Source organism: Microcebus murinus, chromosome 16, assembly GCF_040939455.1.
Source record: "Microcebus murinus isolate Inina chromosome 16, M.murinus_Inina_mat1.0, whole genome shotgun sequence".
Lineage (NCBI taxonomy): Eukaryota > Metazoa > Chordata > Mammalia > Primates > Cheirogaleidae > Microcebus > Microcebus murinus.
The window spans coordinates 69694049-69718392 of NC_134119.1; the positions used below are offsets into that span (position 1 = coordinate 69694049).

Genomic DNA, 24344 nt, shown 5'->3' on the forward strand with positions numbered 1-24344 from the left:
CCTTGTACTGTCCCTACCGTCACTAACGTCACCCATCTGGACTCTCACAGCCCCTGTCTGCGCAGCAATTTGTACTGTCCCTGCCGTCACTAACGTCACCCCTCTGGACTCCCACTGCCCCTGTCTGTGCAGCACCTTGTACTGTCCCTGCCGTCATAACGTCACCCCTCTGGACTCCCACAGCCCTGACTGCGCAGCACCTTGTACTGTCCCTGCCATCACTAAGGTCACCCCTCTGGACTCTCACAGCCCCTGTCTGCGCAGCACCTTGTACTGTCCCTGCCGTCACTAACGTCACCCCTCTGGACTCCCACTGCCCGTCTGTTCAGCACCTTGTACTGTCCCTGCCGTCACTAACGTCACCCCTCTGGACTCCCACAGCTTATCTGTGCAGCACCTTGTACTGTCCCTGCCGTCACTAACGTCACCCCTCTGGACTCTCACAGCCCCTGTCTGCGCAGCACCTTGTACTGTCCCTGCCGTCACTAATGTCACCCCTCTGGGACTCTCGCAGCCCCTGTCTGTTCAGCACCTTGTACCATCATTGGTTTACCTGCCCCTTGCCTAGATCCTCAGCCCTCCCTACTGGGCGTGTTCTGTCTCTACAAATGCTTCGACGTTATTTTAGAAGCAAAACTGAAAAGCAAGCAAGCGAGCCTCCGTTCAGTCCCATCGCGCCGCCCAGCTACAGGTGGCTGAAACGGCTTGAGCTGCCTCTCCCCAGCTTCTCACTCTGCCGTGAGAATTGCAAAATGCACAGCCCTAAACAACCAAGACACTTAAACCTGTACGTCCACCACCTAGTTTACATGCTCATCGGTATGTTTTCTCTCTGGTCAACTATTTCATAGCAAGTTATGTATTTTTGACATTCTGCCCCGAAAATATCTCCACACACATCTCCAAAAATAGCAGAACACTCCTCTAGAATGCCATTATTGCATGTAATGTCATCCCTTGGCTTTCTGTTGCTCTTCAGATAAAACCCTAAATCCTTAATACGGCCTGAAATGTCCAACCTCGCTCCATACCACTGCCTCGGACTGCGCTCTGGCGTCCGGTCGGTTTGTTTCTCAGCTGTGCCCCTCCGCTCCGTCCACAGCCTGGGGTGGTGCAATTTTGCACGTCGGTGTATACAGTGGGATATCCCTTCTCCTAGCCTACTTCTCCTTGTCTTTGAGTTTCAGAAACAATGTCACTTTCTCAGCAAGTCTTTCCCCACATTCCTTGTTGCATTCCTTTGTTACAAGCATTCTTAGCCTTTATCTTTCATTCTTTCCACAACCATAATTTGAGGCATCCAGCTCTCAAAGTGAGAACCAAGAGCAGTGGTGTCACCTGGGAATGCATTAGGAATGCAAATATGTGAGTCCCTCCCCGGAAATTCCTAAACCAGAAACTCTAGGGATGGAGCCTACCACTTTATTTTTTTAATTTTTTTAAACATCGAGGTGAAATTCATTTGGGTCGAATAAAGGTGCCATCCTTGCTCTTTGGGGTCATTTTCTGGGTGTCCTGACCCTGCAGGTTGCAGTCGTGTAGTTTGACCTCCGACTGCTGCGAGGCGCTCTCCGCCACCCTCACCTGCAACCAGAGCCTGACCAGTCTGAACTTGGCGCAGAACAGCTTCAGTCCCGAAGGAATGGTGAAGCTGTGCTCAGCCTTTGCACACCCCATCTGCAATCTGCAGTTAATTGGGTAAGTCCCAGGCAGTTGTCCTTGGAGACGCAAACCTTCTCTTACGGTCGTGTTAGTTGGTGGAGAAGCGGTTTATGAGAGCAGCTGAGGGGGGCTTTGCAACCAGATCTTTGTACAACCAACGAGTGCCCACTGTGTGCTGAGCACTGCTGGGTGCTGGGGAGACCAGGGTTTGGGAGATAGAGGCAGGGTGCCTGGTACCATGGAGCTTGCTTTCTTGGGTGGGTTGGGGGCTGTGGACAGACAGGAAGTGAAAGCAACCAGGTGTTCATGCACAAATGAATAAACTGAATGTAGTATATGCATATAATGGAATTTTATTCAGCCTTAAAAAGAAAGGAGATTATGACACACGCTGCAATATATATGATCTTTGAGGGTCATTATGCCAAGTGAAATAAGCCAGTCATAAAAAGGCATATACTGTGTGAATTCCACATGTATATGAGGTACCTACAATAGTCAAATTCATAGAGACAAAGTAGAATGGCAGTTTCCAGGGGATGGGGGGAGGGATTAGGGGATTGCTGTTTAGTGAGTACAGAGTGTTAGTTTCACAGATGAATGGTGGTGATGGCTGCACAACACGTGACTGTAATTAACACTACTGAACTATACACTTAATCACCGTTAGTGGCCAGGTGTGGTGGCTCACACCTGTAATCTCAATACTTTGAGAGGGCAAGACAGGAAGATCACTGGAGCCCAGGAATTCATAGACCAGGCTGGGCAACATAGCAAAACCCTGTCTCTATAAAAAATTAAATTGGCCAGGTGTGCCTGCAGTCCCAGCTACTCAGGAGGCTGACAGAGGAGGGTACCCTTGAGCCCAGGAATTCAAAGTTACAGTGAGCTATGATTGCCAACGTGGGAGAAAAAGAGAGATGCTGTCCCTCCCCCAGAAAAATGGTAAAGATAGTCAATTTTATGTTATATATTTTATCACAACTAAAAACTTACCTTTAGCATAACCACAGGTGGTAAGTACTCAGAAAGAAACTAAATAGTATGAGGGCATGATCAATGCAGGATGGCTTTAGATCGCGCGGTCAGAGTTCTCACTAAGAAACAGGTATTTGACCCGAGTCCTGGAGAGCAAGGCAGCTGCCTGAAGACCAGGCAGGCCCTTTTCTGTCTGAGGGATTCGAGGGCAAAGACTCCCAGAGCCGCCGGCCGGAGCGAGGGAAGGAGCAGTGACAGAAGACGAGGTTGATGAGACAATTACAATTCCACACTTACGTAGATGTCCCGAAGAACGGTGAAGGGACAGTCAAGTGCAAATGTGTGTGTGTTCACAATATGCAAAAAGTGAAATCCAGCCACCCTGCCACGAGGGGGTGTGTGAGTGAACAGGCAGAGCGCCGTCTGTCCACACGGGGGCGCCACTCAGGATGGGAGGAGCCAAGCAGAGGCGGGCTGCAGCCAGGACAGACAGGCACAGGTCACGGGCTCCACGAGTCCGTCCCCATGAAACGTCCAGAGTACACAGCCCCATGGGGCTGCAGAGGGGCAGGGACAGCAACAGCGGTTGGGGGGCGCAAGTTCCTCGTGGGAAGCCGAGATTGTTGGGAGCCAGGAGGTGGTGGCTGTGCGACACGCAGTGAACGTGAGAACCGGGAGGAGGAGGTGGGTGTGTGACACGCAGTGAACGTGAGAACCGGGAGGAGGAGGTGGCTGTGGAACACGCAGTGAATGTGAGAACCGGGAGGAGGAGGTGGCTGTGCGACACGCAGTGAACGTGAGAACCGGGAGGAGGTGGTGGCTGTGGGACACGCAGTGAACGTGAGAACCGGGAGGAGGAGGGGGCTGTGTGACACACAGTGAACGTGAGAACCGGGAGGAGGAGGTGGCTGTGTGACACGCAGTGAACATGAGAACCGGGAGGAGGAGGTGGCTGTGTGACACGCAGTGAACGTGAGAACCGGGAGGAGGAGGTGGCTGTGTGACACGCAGTGAACGTGAGAACCAGGAGGAGGAGGTGGCTGTGTGACACGCAGTGAACGTGAGAACCAGGAGGAGGAGGTGGGTGTGTGACACGCAGTGAACGTGAGAACCAGGAGGAGGAGGTGGCTCTGTGACACGCAGTGAACGTGAGAACCAGGAGGAGGAGGTGGGTGTGTGACACGCAGTGAACGTGAGAACCGGGAGGAGGAGGTGGCTGTGCGACACGCAGTGAACGTGAGAACCGGGAGGAGGAGGTGGGTGTGTGACACGCAGTGAACGTGAGAACCAGGAGGAGGAGGTGGCTGTGTGACACGCAGTGAATGTGAGAACCAGGAGGAGGAGGGGGCTGTGGGACACGCAGTGAACGTGAGAACCGGGAGGAGGAGGTGGCTGTGCGACACGCAGTGAACGTGAGAACCAGGAGGAGGAGGTGGGTGTGTGACACGCAGTGAATGTGAGAACCAGGAGGAGGAGGGGGCTGTGGGACACGCAGTGAACGTGAGAACCGGGAGGAGGAGGGGGCTGTGGGACACACAGTGAACGTGAGAACCGGGAGGAGGAGGTGGGTGTGTGACACGCAGTGAACGTGAGAACCGGGAGGAGGAGGGGGCTGTGTGACACGCAGTGAACGTGAGAACCGGGAGGAGGAGGTGGCTGTGTGACACGCAGTGAACGTGAGAACCGGGAGGAGGAGGTGGGTGTGTGACACGCAGTGAACGTGAGAACCAGGAGGAGGAGGTGGGTGTGTGACACGCAGTGAACGTGAGAACCAGGAGGAGGAGGTGGCTGTGTGACACGCAGTGAATGTGAGAACCAGGAGGAGGAGGGGGCTGTGGGACACGCAGTGAACGTGAGAACCGGGAGGAGGAGGTGGCTGTGCGACACGCAGTGAACGTGAGAACCGGGAGGAGGAGGTGGCTGTGTGACACGCAGTGAACGTGAGAACCGGGAGGAGGAGGTGGCTGTGCGACACGCAGTGAATGTGAGAACCAGGAGGAGGAGGGGGCTGTGTGACACGCAGTGAACGTGAGAACCGGGAGGAGGAGGTGACTGTGCGACACGCAGTGAAAGTGAGAACCGGGAGGAGGAGGTGGGTGTGTGACACGCAGTGAACGTGAGAACCGGGAGGAGGAGGTGGCTGTGCGACACGCAGTGAACGTGAGAACCAGGAGGAGGAGGTGGCTGTGTGACACGCAGTGAACGTGAGAACCGGGAGGAGGAGGTGGGTGTGCGACACGCAGTGAAAGTGAGAACCGGGAGGAGGAGGTGGGTGTGTGACACGCAGTGAACGTGAGAACCGGGAGGAGGAGGTGGCTGTGTGACACGCAGTGAACGTGAGAACCGGGAGGAGGAGGTGGCTGTGCGACACGCAGTGAAAGTGAGAACCGGGAGGAGGAGGTGGGTGTGTGACACGCAGTGAACGTGAGAACCGGGAGGAGGAGGTGGCTGTGCGACACGCAGTGAACGTGAGAACCAGGAGGAGGAGGTGGCTGTGTGACACGCAGTGAACGTGAGAACCGGGAGGAGGAGGTGGCTGTGCGACACGCAGTGAAAGTGAGAACCGGGAGGAGGAGGTGGGTGTGTGACACGCAGTGAAAGTGAGAACCGGGAGGAGGAGGTGGCTGTGTGACACGCAGTGAACGTGAGAACCAGGAGGAGGAGGTGGCTGTGTGACACGCAGTGAACGTGAGAACCGGGAGGAGGAGGTGGCTGTGTGACACACAGTGAACGTGAGTACCAGGAGGAGGAGGTGGCTGTGTGACACACAGTGAACGTGAGAACCGGGAGGAGGAGGTGGGTGTGTGACACGCAGTGAATGTGAGAACCGGGAGGAGGAGGTGGCTGTGTGACACGCAGTGAACGTGAGAACCGGGAGGAGGAGGTGGCTGTGTGACACGCAGTGAACGTGAGAACCGGGAGGAGGAGGTGGGTGTGTGACACACAGTGAACGTGAGAACCGGGAGGAGGTGGTGGGTGTGTGACACACAGTGAACTTGAGAACCGGGAGGAGGAGGTGGGTGTGTGACACACAGTGAACGTGAGAACCGGGAGGAGGAGGTGGCTGTGTGACACGCAGTGAACGTGAGAACCGGGAGGAGGTGGCTCTGCGACACGCAGTGAACGTGAGAACCGGGAGGAGGAGGTGGCTGTGTGACACGCAGTGAACGTGAGAACCGGGAGGAGGAGGTGGCTTTGTGACACGCAGTGAACGTGAGAACCGGGAGGAGGAGGTGGCTGTGTGACACGCAGTGAACGTGAGAACCGGGAGGAGGAGGTGGCTGTGTGACACACAGTGAACGTGAGAACCAGGAGGAGGAGGTGGCTGTGTGACACGCAGTGAATGTGAGAACCAGGAGGAGGAGGTGGCTGTGTGACACGCAGTGAACGTGAGAACCGGGAGAAGGAGGTGGCTGTGTGACACGCAGTGAATGTGAGAACCGGGAGGAGGAGGTGGCTGTGCGACACGCAGTGAACGTGAGAACCGGGAGGAGGAGGTGGGTGTGTGACACGCAGTGAACGTGAGAACCCAGAGGAGGAGGTGGCTGTGCGACACGCAGTGAACGTGAGAACCAGGAGGAGGAGGTGGCTGTGTGACACGCAGTGAACGTGAGAACCGGGAGGAGGAGGGGGCTGTGTGATACGCAGTGAACGTGAGAACCGGGAGGAGGAGGTGGCTGTGGGACACGCAGTGAACGTGAGAACCAGGAGGAGGAGGGGGCTGTGTGACACGCAGTGAACGTGAGAACCAGGAGGAGGAGGGGGCTGTGTGATACGCAGTGAACGTGAGAACCGGGAGGAGGTGGTGGCTGTGTGACACGCAGTGAACGTGAGAACCAGGAGGAGGAGGTGGCTGTGTGACACGCAGTGAACGTGAGAACCGGGAGGAGGAGGTGGCTGTGGGACACGCAGTGAACGTGAGAACCAGGAGGAGGAGGGGGCTGTGTGACACGCAGTGAACGTGAGAACCGGGAGGAGGAGGTGGCTGTGTGACACGCAGTGAACGTGAGAACCGGGAGGAGGAGGTGGCTGTGTGACACGCAGTGAACGTGAGAACCGGGAGGAGGAGGTGGCTGTGTGACACGCAGTGAACGTGAGAACCGGGAGGAGGAGGTGGCTGTGTGACACGCAGTGAACGTGAGAACCAGGAGGAGGAGGTGGCTGTGTGACACACAGTGAACGTGAGAACCGGGAGGAGGAGGTGGCTGTGTGACACGCAGTGAACGTGAGAACCAGGAGGAGGAGGGGGCTGTGTGACACGCAGTGAATGTGAGAACCGGGAGGAGGAGGTGGCTGTGTGACACACAGTGAACGTGAGAACCGGGAGGAGGAGGTGGGTGTGTGACACGCAGTGAATGTGAGAACCAGGAGGAGGAGGTGGCTGTGTGACACGCAGTGAACGAGAGAACCGGGAGGAGGAGGTGGGTGTGTGACACACAGTGAACGTGAGAACCAGGAGGAGGAGGTGGCTGTGTGACACGCAGTGAACGTGAGAACCGGGAGGAGGAGGGGGCTGTGTGACACGCAGTGAACGTGAGAACCGGGAGGAGGAGGTGGCTGTGTGACACGCAGTGAATGTGAGAACCAGGAGGAGGAGGTGGCTGTGTGACACGCAGTGAATGTGAGAACCGGGAGGAGGAGGTGGCTGTGTGACACGCAGTGAACGTGAGAACCGGGAGGAGGAGGTGGGTGTGTGACACGCAGTGAACGTGAGAACCGGGAGGAGGAGGTGACTGTGCGACACGCAGTGAACTTGAGAACCGGGAGGAGGAGGTGGCTGTGTGACACACAGTGAACGTGAGAACCGGGAGGAGGAGGTGGCTGTGTGACACGCAGTGAACGTGAGAACCGGGAGGAGGTGGCTCTGCGACACGCAGTGAACTTGAGAACCGGGAGGAGGAGGTGGCTGTGTGACACACAGTGAACGTGAGAACCAGGAGGAGGAGGTGGGTGTGTGACACGCAGTGAACGTGAGAACCGGGAGGAGGAGGTGGGTGTGTGACACACAGTGAACGTGAGAACCAGGAGGAGGAGGTGGGTGTGTGACACGCAGTGAACGTGAGAACCGGGAGGAGGAGGTGGGTGTGTGACACACAGTGAACGTGAGAACCAGGAGGAGGAGGTGGGTGTGTGACACGCAGTGAACGTGAGAACCGGGAGGAGGAGGTGGCTGTGCGACACGCAGTGAACGTGAGAACCAGGAGGAGGAGGTGGCTGTGTGACACGCAGTGAACGTGAGAACCAGGAGGAGGAGGTGGCTGTGTGACACGCAGTGAACGTGAGAACCGGGAGGAGGAGGGGGCTGTGTGACACACAGTGAACTTGAGAACCGGGAGGAGGAGGTGGCTGTGTGACACGCAGTGAACGTGAGAACCGGGAAAAGGAGGGGGCTGTGTGACACACAGTGAACTTGAGAACCGGGAGGAGGAGGTGGCTGTGGGACACGCAGTGAACTTGAGAACCAGGAGGAGGAGGTGGCTGTGTGACACGCAGTGAACGTGAGAACCGGGAGGAGGAGGTGGGTGTGTGACACGCAGTGAACGTGAGAACCGGGAGGAGGAGGTGGCTGTGTGACACGCAGTGAACGTGAGAACCGGGAGGAGGAGGTGGGTGTGTGACACGCAGTGAACGTGAGAACCGGGAGGAGGAGGTGGCTGTGTGACACGCAGTGAACGTGAGAACCGGGAGGAGGAGGTGGGTGTGTGACACACAGTGAACGTGAGAACCGGGAGGAGGTGGTGGGTGTGTGACACACAGTGAACTTGAGAACCGGGAGGAGGAGGTGGGTGTGTGACACGCAGTGAACGTGAGAACCGGGAGGAGGTGGCTCTGCGACACGCAGTGAACGTGAGAACCGGGAGGAGGAGGTGGCTGTGTGACACGCAGTGAACGTGAGAACCGGGAGGAGGAGGTGGCTGTGTGACACGCAGTGAACGTGAGAACCGGGAGGAGGAGGTGGCTGTGCGACACGCAGTGAACGTGAGAACCGGGAGGAGGAGGTGGGTGTGTGACACGCAGTGAACGTGAGAACCGGGAGGAGGAGGTGGCTGTGGGACACGCAGTGAACGTGAGAACCAGGAGGAGGAGGTGGCTGTGCGACACGCAGTGAACGTGAGAACCAGGAGGAGGAGGTGGCTGTGTGACACGCAGTGAACGTGAGAACCGGGAGGAGGAGGTGGCTGTGTGATACGCAGTGAACGTGAGAACCGGGAGGAGGAGGTGGCTGTGTGACACGCAGTGAACGTGAGAACCGGGAGGAGGAGGTGGCTGTGGGACACGCAGTGAACGTGAGAACCGGGAGGAGGAGGTGGCTGTGTGACACGCAGTGAACGTGAGAACCGGGAGGAGGTAGTGGCTGTGTGACACGCAGTGAACGTGAGAACCGGGAGGAGGAGGTGGCTGTGTGACACGCAGTGAACGTGAGAACCAGAAGGAGGAGGTGGGTGTGTGACACACAGTGAACGTGAGAACCGGGAGGAGGAGGTGGGTGTGTGACACGCAGTGAACGTGAGAACCGGGAGGAGGAGGTGGCTGTGTGACACGCAGTGAACGTGAGAACCGGGAGGAGGAGGTGGGTGTGTGACACGCAGTGAATGTGAGAACCGGGAGGAGGAGGTGGGTGTGTGACACGCAGTGAACGTGAGAACCAGGAGGAGGAGGTGGCTGTGCGACACACAGTGAACGTGAGAACCAGGAGGAGGAGGTGGCTGTGTGACACGCAGTGAATGTGAGAACCGGGAGGAGGAGGTGGGTGTGTGACACGCAGTGAACGTGAGAACCGGGAGGAGGAGGTGGCTGTGTGACACGCAGTGAACGTGAGAACCGGGAGGAGGAGGTGGGTGTGTGACACACAGTGAACGTGAGAACCGGGAGGAGGAGGTGGCTGTGTGACACACAGTGAACGTGAGAACCAGGAGGAGGAGGGGGCTGTGTGACACGCAGTGAACGTGAGAACCAGGAGGAGGTGGTGGGTGTGTGACACACAGTGAATGTGAGAACCGGGAGGAGGAGGTGGCTGTGTGACACGCAGTGAACGTGAGAACCAGGAGGAGGAGGTGGCTGTGGGACACGCAGTGAACGTGAGAACCGGGAGGAGGAGGTGGCTGTGTGACACACAGTGACTGTGAGAACCAGGAGGAGGAGGGAGCTGTGTGACACACAGTGAACGTGAGAACCGGGAGGAGGAGGGGGCTGTGTGACACGCAGTGAACGTGAGAACCGGGAGGAGGAGGTGGCTGTGTGACACGCAGTGAACGTGAGAACCGGGAGGAGGAGGTGGGTGTGTGACACGCAGTGAACGTGAGAACCAGGAGGAGGAGGTGGCTGTGTGACACGCAGTGAACGTGAGAACCGGGAGGAGGAGGTGGCTGTGCGACACGCAGTGAACGTGAGAACCGGGAGGAGGAGGTGGGTGTGTGACACGCAGTGAACGTGAGAACCGGGAGGAGGAGGTGGGTGTGGGACACGCAGTGAATGTGAGAACCGGGAGGAGGAGGTGGCTGTGCGACACGCAGTGAACGTGAGAACCAGGAGGAGGAGGTGGCTGTGCGACACGCAGTGAACGTGAGAACCAGGAGGAGGAGGGGGCTGTGGGACACGCAGTGAACGTGAGAACCAGGAGGAGGAGGGGGCTGTGGGACACACAGTGAACGTGAGAACCGGGAGGAGGAGGTGGGTGTGTGACACGCAGTGAACGTGAGAACCGGGAGGAGGAGGGGGCTGTGTGACACACAGTGAACGTGAGAACCGGGAGGAGGAGGGGGCTGTGTGACACGCAGTGAACGTGAGAAACGGGAGGAGGAGGTGGCTGTGTGACACGCAGTGAACGTGAGAACCGGGAGGAGGAGGTGGGTGTGTGACACGCAGTGAACGTGAGAACCAGGAGGAGGAGGTGGGTGTGTGACACGCAGTGAACGTGAGAACCAGGAGGAGGAGGTGGCTCTGTGACACGCAGTGAACGTGAGAACCAGGAGGAGGAGGTGGCTGTGTGACACGCAGTGAATGTGAGAACCAGGAGGAGGAGGGGGCTGTGGGACACGCAGTGAACGTGAGAACCGGGAGGAGGAGGTGGCTGTGTGACACGCAGTGAACGTGAGAACCGGGAGGAGGAGGTGGCTGTGCGAAACGCAGTGAACGTGAGAACCGGGAGGAGGAGGTGGCTGTGTGACACGCAGTGAACGTGAGAACCGGGAGGAGGAGGTGGCTGTGCGACACGCAGTGAATGTGAGAACCAGGAGGAGGAGGGGGCTGTGTGACACGCAGTGAACGTGAGAACCGGGAGGAGGAGGTGGCTGTGCGACACGCAGTGAAAGTCAGAACCGGGAGGAGGAGGTGGGTGTGTGACACGCAGTGAACGTGAGAACCGGGAGGAGGAGGTGGCTGTGTGACACGCAGTGAACGTGAGAACCGGGAGGAGGAGGTGGGTGTGCGACACGCAGTGAAAGTGAGAACCGGGAGGAGGAGGTGGGTGTGTGACACGCAGTGAACGTGAGAACCAGGAGGAGGAGGTGGCTGTGTGACACGCAGTGAACGTGAGAACCGGGAGGAGGAGGTGGCTGTGCGACACGCAGTGAAAGTGAGAACCGGGAGGAGGAGGTGGGTGTGTGACACGCAGTGAAAGTGAGAACCGGGAGGAGGAGGTGGCTGTGCGACACGCAGTGAACGTGAGAACCAGGAGGAGGAGTTGGCTGTGTGACACGCAGTGAACGTGAGAACCGGGAGGAGGAGGTGGCTGTGTGACACACAGTGAACGTGAGTACCAGGAGGAGGAGGTGGCTGTGTGACACACAGTGAACGTGAGAACCGGGAGGAGGAGGTGGGTGTGTGACACACAGTGAACGTGAGAACCGGGAGGAGGAGGTGGCTGTGCGACACGCAGTGAACGTGAGAACCGGGAGGAGGAGGTGGCTGTGTGACACGCAGTGAACGTGAGAACAGGGAGGAGGAGGTGGCTGTGCGACACGCAGTGAACGTGAGAACCGGGAGGAGGAGGTGGGTGTGTGACACGCAGTGAACGTGAGAACCAGGAGGAGGAGGTGGCTGTGCGACACGCAGTGAACGTGAGAACCAGGAGGAGGAGGTGGCTGTGTGACACGCAGTGAACGTGAGAACCAGGAGGAGGTGGTGGGTGTGTGACACACAGTGAATGTGAGAACCGGGAGGAGGAGGTGGCTGTGTGACACGCAGTGAACGTGAGAACCAGGAGGAGGTGGTGGGTGTGTGACACGCAGTGAACGTGAGAACCGGGAGGAGGAGGTGGCTGTGGGACACGCAGTGAACGTGAGAACCAGGAGGAGGAGGTGGCTGTGGGACACGCAGTGAACGTGAGAACCGGGAGGAGGAGGTGGCTGTGTGACACGCAGTGAACGTGAGAACCGGGAGGAGGAGGTGGCTGTGCGACACGCAGTGAACGTGAGAACCGGGAGGAGGAGGTGGCTGTGTGACACACAGTGAACGTGAGAACCGGGAGGAGGAGGTGGCTGTGTGACACGCAGTGAACGTGAGAACCGGGAGGAGGAGGGGGCTGTGTGACACGCAGTGAACGTGAGAACCAGGAGGAGGTAATGGCTGTGCGACACGCAGTGAACGTGAGAACCAAGAGGAGGAGGTGGCTTTGTGACACGCAGTGAACGTGAGAACCGGGAGGAGGAGGTGGCTGTGTGACACGCAGTGAACGTGAGAACCGGGAGGAGGAGGTGGCTGTGTGACACGCAGTGAACGTGAGAACCGGGAGGAGGAGGTGGCTGTGTGACACGCAGTGAACGTGAGAACCAAGAGGAGGAGGTGGCTGTGTGACACGCAGTGAACGTGAGAACCGGGAGGAGGAGGTGGCTGTGTGACACGCAGTGAACCTGAGAACCAGGAGGAGGTGGTGGGTGTGTGACACACAGTGAACGTGAGAACCAGGAGGAGGAGGTGGCTGTGTGACACGCAGTGAACGTGAGAACCGGGAGGAGGAGGGGGCTGTGTGACACGCAGTGAACGTGAGAACCAGGAGGAGGTGGTGGGTGTGTGACACACAGTGAACGTGAGAACCAGGAGGAGGTGGTGGCTGTGTGACACACAGTGAACGTGAGAACCAGGAGGAGGAGGTGGCTGTGTGACACGCAGTGAACCTGAGAACCAGGAGGAGGTGGTGGGTGTGTGACACACAGTGAACGTGAGAACCAGGAGGAGGTGGTGGCTGTGTGACACACAGTGAACGTGAGAACCAGGAGGAGGAGGGGGCTGTGGGACACGCAGTGAACGTGAGAACCAGGAGGAGGAGGTGGCTGTGGGACACGCAGTGAACATGAGAACCGGGAGGAGGAGGTGGCTGTGGGACACGCAGTGAACGTGAGAACCGGGAGGAGGAGGTGGCTGTGTGACACGCAGTGAACGTGAGAACCGGGAGGAGGAGGTGGCTGTGCGACACGCAGTGAACGTGAGAACCAGGAGGAGGAGGTGGCTGTGCGACACGCAGTGAACGTGAGAACCAGGAGGAGGAGGTGGCTGTGCGACACGCAGTGAACGTGAGAACCGGGAGGAGGAGGGGGCTGTGTGACACGCAGTGAACGTGAGAACCGGGAGGAGGAGGTGGCTGTGCGACACGCAGTGAACGTAGAACCGGGAGGAGGAGGGGGCTGTGTGACACGCAGTGAACGTGAGAACCAGGAGGAGGAGGTGGCTGTGCGACACGCAGTGAACGTGAGAACCGGGAGGAGGAGGGGGCTGTGTGACACGCAGTGAACGTGAGAACCGGGAGGAGGAGGTGGGTGTGTGACACGCAGTGAACGTGAGAACCGGGAGGAGGAGGTGGCTGTGTGACACGCAGTGAACGTGAGAACCAGGAGGAGGTAGCGGCTGTGTGACACGCAGTGAACGTGAGAACCAGGAGGAGGAGGTGGCTGTGTGACACGCAGTGAACGTGAGAACCGGGAGGAGAAGGTGGGTGTGTGACACGCAGTGAACGTGATAAACGGGAGGAGGAGGTGGGTGTGTGACACGCAGTGAACGTGAGAACCGGGAGGAGGAGGTGGGTGTGTGACACGCAGTGAACGTGAGAACCGGGAGGAGGAGGTGGGTGTGTGACACGCAGTGAACGTGAGAACCGGGAGGAGGAGGTGGCTGTGTGACACGCAGTGAACGTGAGAACCGGGAGGAGGAGGTGGCTGTGTGACACGCAGTGAACGTGAGAACCGGGAGGAGGTGGTGGCTGTGTGACACGCAGTGAACGTGAGAACCGGGAGGAGGAGGTGGCTGTGTGACACGCAGTGAACGTGAGAACCGGGAGGAGGAGGTGGCTGTGTGACACGCAGTGAACGTGAGAACCGGGAGGAGGAGGTGGCTGTGTGACACGCAGTGAACGTGATAACCGGGAGGAGGTGGTGGCTGTGTGACACGCAGTGAACGTGAGAACCGGGAGGAGGAGGTGGGTGTGTGACACGCAGTGAACGTGAGAACCGGGAGGAGGAGGTGGCTGTGTGACACGCCGTGAACGTGATAACCGGGAGGAGGAGGTGGCTGTGTGACACGCAGTGAACGTGAGAACCGGGAGGAGGTGGTGGGTGTGTGACACGCAGAGAGCGTGAGAACCGGGAGGAGGAGGTGGCTGTGTGACACGCAGTGAACGTGAGAACCGGGAGGAGGAGGTGGGTGTGTGACACACAGTGAACGTGAGAACCGGGAGGAGGAGGTGGCTGTGTGACACGCAGTGAACGTGAGAACCGGGAGGAGGAGGTGGGTGTGTGACACGCAGTGAACGTGAGAACCAGGAGGAGGAGGTGGCTGTGTGACACGCAGTGAACGTGAGAACCGGGAGGAGGAGGTGGGTGTGCGACACGCAGTGAACGTGAGAACCGGGAGGAGGAGGTGGGTGTGCGACACGCAGTGAACGTGAGAACCGGGAGGAGGAGGTGGCTGTGTGACACGCAATGAACGTGAGAACCGGGAGGAGGAGGTGGCTGTGCGACACGCAGTGAATGTGAGAACCAGGAGGAGGAGGTGGCTGTGCGACACGCCGTGAACGTGTGAACCAGGAGGAGGAGGTGGCTGTGTGACACGCAGTGAATGTGAGAACCAGGAGGAGGAGGTGGCTGTGCGACACGCAGTGAACGTGAGAACCGGGAGGAGGAGGTGGCTGTGTGACACGCAGTGAACGTGAGAACCGGGAGGAGGAGGTGGCTGTGTGACACGCAGTGAACGTGAGAACCGGGAAGAGGAGGGGGCTGTGTGACACGCAGTGAACGTGAGAACCGGGAGGAGGAGGTGGCTGTGTGACACGCAGTGAACGTGAGAACCGGGAGGAGGAGGTGGCTGTGTGACAAGCAGTGAACGTGAGAACCGGGAGGAGGAGGGGGCTGTGTGACACGCAGTGAACGTGAGAACCGGGAGGAGGAGGTGGCTGTGTGACACGCAGTGAACATGAGAACCAGGAGGAGGAGGTGGCTGTGTGACACGCAGTGAACGTGAGAACCAGGAGGAGGAGGTGGGTGTGTGACACGCAGTGAACGTGAGAACCAGGAGGAGGAGGTGGCTGTGTGACACGCAGTGAACGTGAGAACCGGGAGGAGGAGGTGGCTGTGTGACACGCAGTGAACGTGAGAACCGGGAGGAGGAGGTGGCTCTGTGACACCCAGTGAACGTGAGAACCGGGAGGAGGAGGTGGCTGTGTGACACGCAGTGAACGTGAGAACCGGGAGGAGGAGGTGGCTGTGCGACACGCAGTGAACGTGAGAACCAGGAGGAGGAGGTGGCTGTGTGACACACAGTGAACGTGAGAACCGGGAGGAGGAGGTGGCTGTACGACACGCAGTGAACGTGAGAACCGGGAGGAGGAGGTGGCTCTGTGACACGCAGTGAACGTGAGAACCGGGAGGAGGAGGTGGCTGTGTGACACGCAGTGAACGTGAGAACCGGGAGGAGGAGGTGGGTGTGTGACACGCAGTGAACGTGAGAACCGGGAGGAGGAGGTGGCTGTGTGACACGCCGTGAACGTGATAACCAGGAGGAGGAGGTGGCTGTGTGACACGCAGTGAACGTGAGAACCGGGAGGAGGTGGTGGGTGTGTGACACGCAGAGAGCGTGAGAACCGGGAGGAGGAGGTGGGTGTGTGACACACAGTGAACGTGAGAACCGGGAGGAGGAGGTGGCTGTGTGACACGCAGTGAACGTGAGAACCGGGAGGAGGAGGTGGGTGTGTGACACGCAGTGAACGTGAGAACCAGGAGGAGGAGGTGGCTGTGTGACACGCAGTGAACGTGAGAACCGGGAGGAGGAGGTGGGTGTGCGACACGCAGTGAACGTGAGAACCGGGAGGAGGAGGTGGGTGTGCGACACGCAGTGAACGTGAGAACCGGGAGGAGGAGGTGGCTGTGTGACACGCAGTGAACGTGAGAACCAGGAGGAGGTAATGGCTGTGCGACACGCAGTGAACGTGAGAACCAAGAGGAGGAGGTGGCTGTGTGACACGCAGTGAACGTGAGAACCGGGAGGAGGAGGTGGCTGTGTGACACGCAGTGAACGTGAGAACCGGGAGGAGGAGGTGGCTGTGTGACACGCAGTGAACATGAGAACCGGGAGGAGGAGGTGGCTGTGTGACACGCAGTGAACGTGAGAACCAAGAGGAGGAGGTGGCTGTGTGACACGCAGTGAACGTGAGAACCTGGAGGAGGAGGTGGCTGTGTGACACACAGTGAACGTGAGAACCGTGAGGAGGTGGTGGGTGTGTGACACACAGTGAACGTGAGAACCAGGAGGAGGTGGTGGCTGTGTGACACACAGTGAACGTGAGAACCAGGAGGAGGAGGGGGCTGTGGGACACGCAGTGAACGTGAGAACCAGGAGGAGGAGGTGTCTGTGGGACACGCAGTGAACATGAGAACCGGGAGGAGGAGGTGGCTGTGGGACACGCAGTGAACGTGAGAACCGGGAGGAGGAGGTGGCTCTGTGACACGCAGTGAACGTGAGAACCGGGAGGAGGAGGTGGCTGTGCGACACGCAGTGAACGTGAGAACCAGGAGGAGGAGGTGGCTGTGTGACACACAGTGAACGTGAGAACCGGGAGGAGGAGGTGGGTGTGTGACACGCAGTGAACGTGAGAACCAGGAGGAGGAGGTGGCTGTGCGACACGCAGTGAACGTGAGAACCAGGAGGAGGAGGTGGCTGTGCGACACGCAGTGAACGTGAGAACCGGGAGGAGGAGGGGGCTGTGTGACACGCAGTGAACTTGAGAACCAGGAGGAGGAGGTGGCTGTGCGACACGCAGTGAACGTGAGAACCGGGAGGAGGAGGGGGCTGTGTGACACGCAGTGAACGTGAGAACCGGGAGGAGGATGTGGCTGTGCGACACGCAGTGAACGTGAGAACCGGGAGGAGGAGGTGGCTGTGCGACACGCAGTGAACGTGAGAACCAGGAGGAGGAGGTGGCTGTGCGACACGCAGTGAACGTGAGAACCGGGAGGAGGAGGGGGCTGTGTGACACGCAGTGAACGTGAGAACCGGGAGGAGGAGGTGGCTGTGCGACACGCAGTGAACGTGAGAACCGGGAGGAGGAGGTGGGTGTGCGACACGCAGTGAACGTGAGAACCGGGAGGAGGAGGTGGGTGTGCGACACGCAGTGAACGTGAGAACCGGGAGGAGGAGGTGGCTGTGTGACACGCAATGAACGTGAGAACCGGGAGGAGGAGGTGGCTGTGCGACACGCAGTGAATGTGAGAACCAGGAGGAGGAGGTGGCTGTGCGACACGCAGTGAACGTGTGAACCAGGAGGAGGAGGTGGCTGTGCGACACGCAGTGAACCTGAGAACCGGGAGGAGGAGGTGGCTGTGTGACACGCAGTGAACGTGAGAACCGGGAGGAGGAGGTGGCTGTGTTACACGCAGTGAACGTGAGAACCGGGAGGAGGAGGTGGCTGTGTGACACGCAGTGAACGTGAGAACCGGGAGGAGGAGGGGGCTGTGTGACACGCAGTGAACGTGAGAACCGGGAGGAGGAGGTGGCTGTGTGACACGCAGTGAACGTGAGAACCGGGAGGAGGAGGTGGCTGTGTGACACGCAGTGAACGGGAGAACCGGGAGGAGGAGGGGGCTGTGTGACACGCAGTGAACGTGAGAACCGGGAGGAGGAGGTGGCTGTGTGACACGCAGTGAACATGAGAACCGGGAGGAGGAGGTGGCTGTGTGACACGCAGTGAACGTGAGAACCAGGAGGAGGAGGTGGGTGTGTGACACGCAGTGAACGTGAGAACCAGGAGGAGGAGGTGGCTGTGTGACACGCAGTGAACGTGAGAACCGGGAGGAGGAGGGGGCTGTGGGACACGCAGTGAACGTGAGAACCAGGAGGAGGAGGTGGCTGTGTGACACGCAGTGAACGTGAGAACCGGGAGGAGGAGGTGGCTCTGTGACACGCAGTGAACGTGAGAACCGGGAGGAGGAGGTGGCTGTGTGACACGCAGTGAATGTGAGAACCGGGAGGAGGAGGTGGCTGTGCGACACGCAGTGAACGTGAGAACCAAGAGGAGGAGGTGGCTGTGTGACACACAGTGAACGTGAGAACCGGGAGGAGGAGGTGGCTGTACGACACGCAGTGAACGTGAGAACCGGGAGGAGGAGGTGGCTGTACGACACGCAGTGAACGTGAGAACCGGGAGGAGGAGGTGGCTCTGTGACACGCAGTGAACGTGAGAACCGGGAGGAGGAGATGGCTGTGTGACACGCAGTGAACGTGAGAACCGGGAGGAGGAGGTGGCTGTGTGACACGCAGTGAACGTGAGAACCGGGAGGAGGAGGTGGGTGTGTGACACGCAGTGAACGTGAGAACCGGGAGGAGGAGGTGGCTGTGTGACACGCCGTGAACGTGATAACCAGGAGGAGGAGGTGGCTGTGTGACACGCAGTGAACGTGAGAACCGGGAGGAGGTGGTGGGTGTGTGACACGCAGAGAGCGTGAGAACCGGGAGGAGGAGGTGGGTGTGTGACACACAGTGAACGTGAGAACCGGGAGGAGGAGGTGGCTGTGTGACACGCAGTGAACGTGAGAACCGGGAGGAGGAGGTGGCTGTGCGACACACAGTGAACGTGAGAACCAGGAGGAGGAGGGGGCTGTGTGACACGCAGTGAACGTGAGAACCAGGAGGAGGAGGTGGCTGTGTGACACGCAGTGAACGTGAGAACCGGGAGGAGGAGGTGGCTGTGTGACACGCAGTGAACGTGAGAACCAGGAGGAGGAGGTGGCTCTGTGACACGCAGTGAACGTGAGAACCAGGAGGAGGAGGTGGCTGTGTGACACGCAGTGAATGTGAGAACCAGGAGGAGGAGGGGGCTGTGGGACACGCAGTGAACGTGAGAACCGGGAGGAGGAGGTGGCTGTGTGACACGCAGTGAACGTGAGAACCGGGAGGAGGAGGTGGCTGTGCGACACGCAGTGAACGTGAGAACCGGGAGGAGGAGGTGGCTGTGTGACACGCAGTGAACGTGAGAACCGGGAGGAGGAGGTGGCTGTGCGACACGCAGTGAATGTGAGAACCAGGAGGAGGAGGGGGCTGTGTGACACGCAGTGAACGTGAGAACCGGGAGGAGGAGGTGGCTGTGCGACACGCAGTGAATGTGAGAACCGGGAGGAGGAGGTGGGTGTGTGACACGCAGTGAACGTGAGAACCGGGAGGAGGAGGTGGCTGTGCGACACGCAGTGAACGTGAGAACCAGGAGGAGGAGGTGGCTGTGTGACATGCAGTGAACGTGAGAACCGGGAGGAGGAGGTGGGTGTGCGACACGCAGTGAAAGTGAGAACCGGGAGGAGGAGGTGGGTGTGTGACACGCAGTGAACGTGAGAACCAGGAGGAGGAGGTGGCTGTGTGACACGCAGTGAACGTGAGAACCGGGAGGAGGAGGTGGCTGTGCGACACGCAGTGAAAGTGAGAACCGGGAGGAGGAGGTGGGTGTGTGACACGCAGTGAACGTGAGAACCGGGAGGAGGAGGTGGCTGTGCGACACGCAGTGAACGTGAGAACCAGGAGGAGGAGGTGGCTGTGTGACACGCAGTGAACGTGAGAACCGGGAGGAGGAGGTGGCTGTGCGACACGCAGTGAAAGTGAGAACCGGGAGGAGGAGGTGGGTGTGTGACACGCAGTGAAAGTGAGAACCGGGAGGAGGAGGTGGCTGTGTGACACGCAGTGAACGTGAGAACCAGGAGGAGGAGGTGGCTGTGTGACACGCAGTGAACGTGAGAACCGGGAGGAGGAGGTGGCTGTGTGACACACAGTGAACGTGAGTACCAGGAGGAGGAGGTGGCTGTGTGACACACAGTGAACGTGAGAACCGGGAGGAGGAGGTGGGTGTGTGACACGCAGTGAATGTGAGAACCGGGAGGAGGAGGTGGCTGTGTGACACGCAGTGAACGTGAGAACCGGGAGGAGGAGGTGGCTGTGTGACACGCAGTGAACGTGAGAACCGGGAGGAGGAGGTGGGTGTGTGACACACAGTGAACGTGAGAACCGGGAGGAGGTGGTGGGTGTGTGACACACAGTGAACTTGAGAACCGGGAGGAGGAGGTGGGTGTGTGACACACAGTGAACGTGAGAACCGGGAGGAGGAGGTGGCTGTGTGACACGCAGTGAACGTGAGAACCGGGAGGAGGTGGCTCTGGGACACGCAGTGAACGTGAGAACCGGGAGGAGGAGGTTGCTGTGTGACACGCAGTGAACGTGAGAACCGGGAGGAGGAGGTGGCTGTGTGACACGCAGTGAACGTGAGAACCGGGAGGAGGAGGTGGCTGTGTGACACGCAGTGAACGTGAGAACCGGGAGGAGGAGGTGGCTGTGTGACACACAGTGAACGTGAGAACCAGGAGGAGGAGGTGGCTGTGTGACACGCAGTGAATGTGAGAACCAGGAGGAGGAGGTGGCTGTGTGACACGCAGTGAACGTGAGAACCGGGAGAAGGAGGTGGCTGTGTGACACGCAGTGAATGTGAGAACCGGGAGGAGGAGGTGGCTGTGCGACACGCAGTGAACGTGAGAACCGGGAGGAGGAGGTGGGTGTGTGACACGCAGTGAACGTGAGAACCCGGAGGAGGAGGTGGCTGTGCGACACGCAGTGAACGTGAGAACCAGGAGGAGGAGGTGGCTGTGTGACACGCAGTGAACGTGAGAACCGGGAGGAGGAGGGGGCTGTGTGATACGCAGTGAACGTGAGAACCGGGAGGAGGAGGTGGCTGTGTGACACGCAGTGAACGTGAGAACCGGGAGGAGGAGGTGGCTGTGGGACACGCAGTGAACGTGAGAACCAGGAGGAGGAGGGGGCTGTGTGACACGCAGTGAACGTGAGAACCGGGAGGAGGAGGTGGCTGTGTGACACGCAGTGAACGTGAGAACCGGGAGGAGGAGGTGGCTGTGTGACACGCAGTGAACGTGAGAACCGGGAGGAGGAGGTGGCTGTGTGACACGCAGTGAACGTGAGAACCGGGAGGAGGAGGTGGCTGTGTGACACGCAGTGAACGTGAGAACCAGGAGGAGGAGGTGGCTGTGTGACACACAGTGAACGTGAGAACCGGGAGGAGGAGGTGGCTGTGTGACACGCAGTGAACGTGAGAACCAGGAGGAGGAGGGGGCTGTGTGACACGCAGTGAATGTGAGAACCGGGAGGAGGAGGTGGCTGTGTGACACACAGTGAACGTGAGAACCGGGAGGAGGAGGTGGGTGTGTGACACGCAGTGAATGTGAGAACCAGGAGGAGGAGGTGGCTGTGTGACACGCAGTGAACGAGAGAACCGGGAGGAGGAGGGGGCTGTGTGACACGCAGTGAACGTGAGAACCGGGAGGAGGAGGTGGCTGTGTGACACGCAGTGAATGTGAGAACCAGGAGGAGGAGGTGGCTGTGTGACACGCAGTGAATGTGAGAACCGGGAGGAGGAGGTGGCTGTGTGACACGCAGTGAACGTGAGAACCGGGAGGAGGAGGTGGCTGTGCGACACGCAGTGAACGTGAGAACCGGGAGGAGGAGGTGACTGTGCGACACGCAGTGAACTTGAGAACCGGGAGGAGGAGGTGGCTGTGTGACACGCAGTGAACGTGAGAACCGGAAGGAGGTGGCTCTGCGACACGCAGTGAACGTGAGAACCGGGAGGAGGAGGTGGGTGTGTGACACACAGTGAACGTGAGAACCAGGAGGAGGAGGTGGGTGTGTGACACGCAGTGAATGTGAGAACCGGGAGGAGGAGGTGGCTGTGTGACACACAGTGAACGTGAGAACCAGGAGGAGGAGGTGGGTGTGTGACACGCAGTGAACGTGAGAACCGGGAGGAGGAGGTGGGTGTGTGACACACAGTGAACGTGAGAACCGGGAGGAGGAGGTGGGTGTGTGACACGCAGTGAACGTGAGAACCGGGAGGAGGAGGTGGCTGTGTGACACGCAGTGAACGTGAGAACCGGGAGGAGGAGGTGGCTGTGCGACACGCAGTGAACGTGAGAACCGGGAGGAGGAGGTGGCTGTGGAACACGCAGTGAACGTGAGAACCGGGAGGAGGAGGTGGGTGTGTGACACGCAGTGAACGTGAGAACCAGGAGGAGGAGGTGGCTGTGTGACACACAGTGAACGTGAGAACCGGGAGGAGGTGGTGGGTGTGTGACACGCAGTGAACGTGAGAACCGGGAGGAGGAGGTGGCTGTGTGACACGCAGTGAACGTGAGAACCAGGAGGAGGAGGTGGCTGTGTGACACACAGTGAACGTGAGAACCGGGAGGAGGTGGTGGGTGTGTGACACGCAGTGAACGTGAGAACCGGGAGGAGGAGGTGGCTGTGTGACACGCAGTGAACGTGAGAACCAGGAGGAGGAGGTGGCTGTGTGACACGCAGTGAACGTGAGAACCGGGAGGAGGAGGTGTCTGTGGGACACGCAGTGAACATGAGAACCGGGAGGAGGAGGTGGCTGTGGGACACGCAGTGAACGTGAGAACCGGGAGGAGGAGGTGGCTGTGTGACACGCAGTGAACGTGAGAACCGGGAGGAGGAGGTGGCTGTGTGACACACAGTGAACGTGAGTACCAGGAGGAAGAGGTGGCTGTGTGACACACAGTGAACGTGAGAACCGGGAGGAGGAGGTGGGTGTGTGACACGCAGTGAATGTGAGAACCGGGAGGAGGAGGTGGCTGTGTGACACGCAGTGAACGTGAGAACCGGGAGGAGGAGGTGGCTGTGTGACACGCAGTGAACGTGAGAACCGGGAGGAGGAGGTGGGTGTGTGACACACAGTGAACGTGAGAACCGGGAGGAGGTGGTGGGTGTGTGACACACAGTGAACTTGAGAACCGGGAGGAGGAGGTGGGTGTGTGACACACAGTGAACGTGAGAACCGGGAGGAGGAGGTGGCTGTGTGACACGCAGTGAACGTGAGAACCGGGAGGAGGTGGCTCTGGGACACGCAGTGAACGTGAGAACCGGGAGGAGGAGGTTGCTGTGTGACACGCAGTGAACGTGAGAACCGGGAGGAGGAGGTGGCTGTGTGACACGCAGTGAACGTGAGAACCGGGAGGAGGAGGTGGCTGTGTGACACGCAGTGAACGTGAGAACCGGGAGGAGGAGGTGGCTGTGTGACACGCAGTGAACGTGAGAACCAGGAGGAGGAGGTGGCTGTGTGACACGCAGTGAATGTGAGAACCAGGAGGAGGAGGTGGCTGTGTGACACGCAGTGAACGTGAGAACCGGGAGAAGGAGGTGGCTGTGTGACACGCAGTGAATGTGAGAACCGGGAGGAGGAGGTGGCTGTGCGACACGCAGTGAACGTGAGAACCGGGAGGAGGAGGTGGGTGTGTGACACGCAGTGAACGTGAGAACCCGGAGGAGGAGGTGGCTGTGCGACACGCAGTGAACGTGAGAACCAGGAGGAGGAGGTGGCTGTGTGACACGCAGTGAACGTGAGAACCGGGAGGAGGAGGGGGCTGTGTGATACGCAGTGAACGTGAGAACCGGGAGGAGGAGGTGGCTGTGTGACACGCAGTGAACGTGAGAACCGGGAGGAGGAGGTGGCTGTGGGACACGCAGTGAACGTGAGAACCAGGAGGAGGAGGGGGCTGTGTGACACGCAGTGAACGTGAGAACCGGGAGGAGGAGGTGGCTGTGTGACACGCAGTGAACGTGAGAACCGGGAGGAGGAGGTGGCTGTGTGACACGCAGTGAACGTGAGAACCGGGAGGAGGAGGTGGCTGTGTGACACGCAGTGAACGTGAGAACCGGGAGGAGGAGGTGGCTGTGTGACACGCAGTGAACGTGAGAACCAGGAGGAGGAGGTGGCTGTGTGACACACAGTGAACGTGAGAACCGGGAGGAGGAGGTGGCTGTGTGACACGCAGTGAACGTGAGAACCAGGAGGAGGAGGGGGCTGTGTGACACGCAGTGAATGTGAGAACCGGGAGGAGGAGGTGGCTGTGTGACACACAGTGAACGTGAGAACCGGGAGGAGGAGGTGGGTGTGTGACACGCAGTGAATGTGAGAACCAGGAGGAGGAGGTGGCTGTGTGACACGCAGTGAACGAGAGAACCGGGAGGAGGAGGTGGGTGTGTGACACACAGTGAACGTGAGAACCAGGAGGAGGAGGTGGCTGTGTGACACGCAGTGAACGTGAGAACCGGGAGGAGGAGGGGGCTGTGTGACACGCAGTGAACGTGAGAACCGGGAGGAGGAGGTGGCTGTGTGACACGCAGTGAATGTGAGAACCAGGAGGAGGAGGTGGCTG

The 24344-nt window shown here is 59.2% G+C and overlaps 1 protein-coding gene across 1 annotated transcript in view; it reads left to right on the forward strand.

Moving 5' to 3' along the window:
* Positions 1–24344, forward strand: part of LOC105882838 (NACHT, LRR and PYD domains-containing protein 5) — a 95803-nt gene that overhangs the window by 53083 nt on the left and 18376 nt on the right. The window contains exon 12 of the mRNA XM_075993455.1: positions 1528–1698. Coding sequence (XP_075849570.1) covers positions 1528–1698 — 171 coding nt within the window. The remainder of the gene's footprint in view (positions 1–1527; positions 1699–24344) is intronic.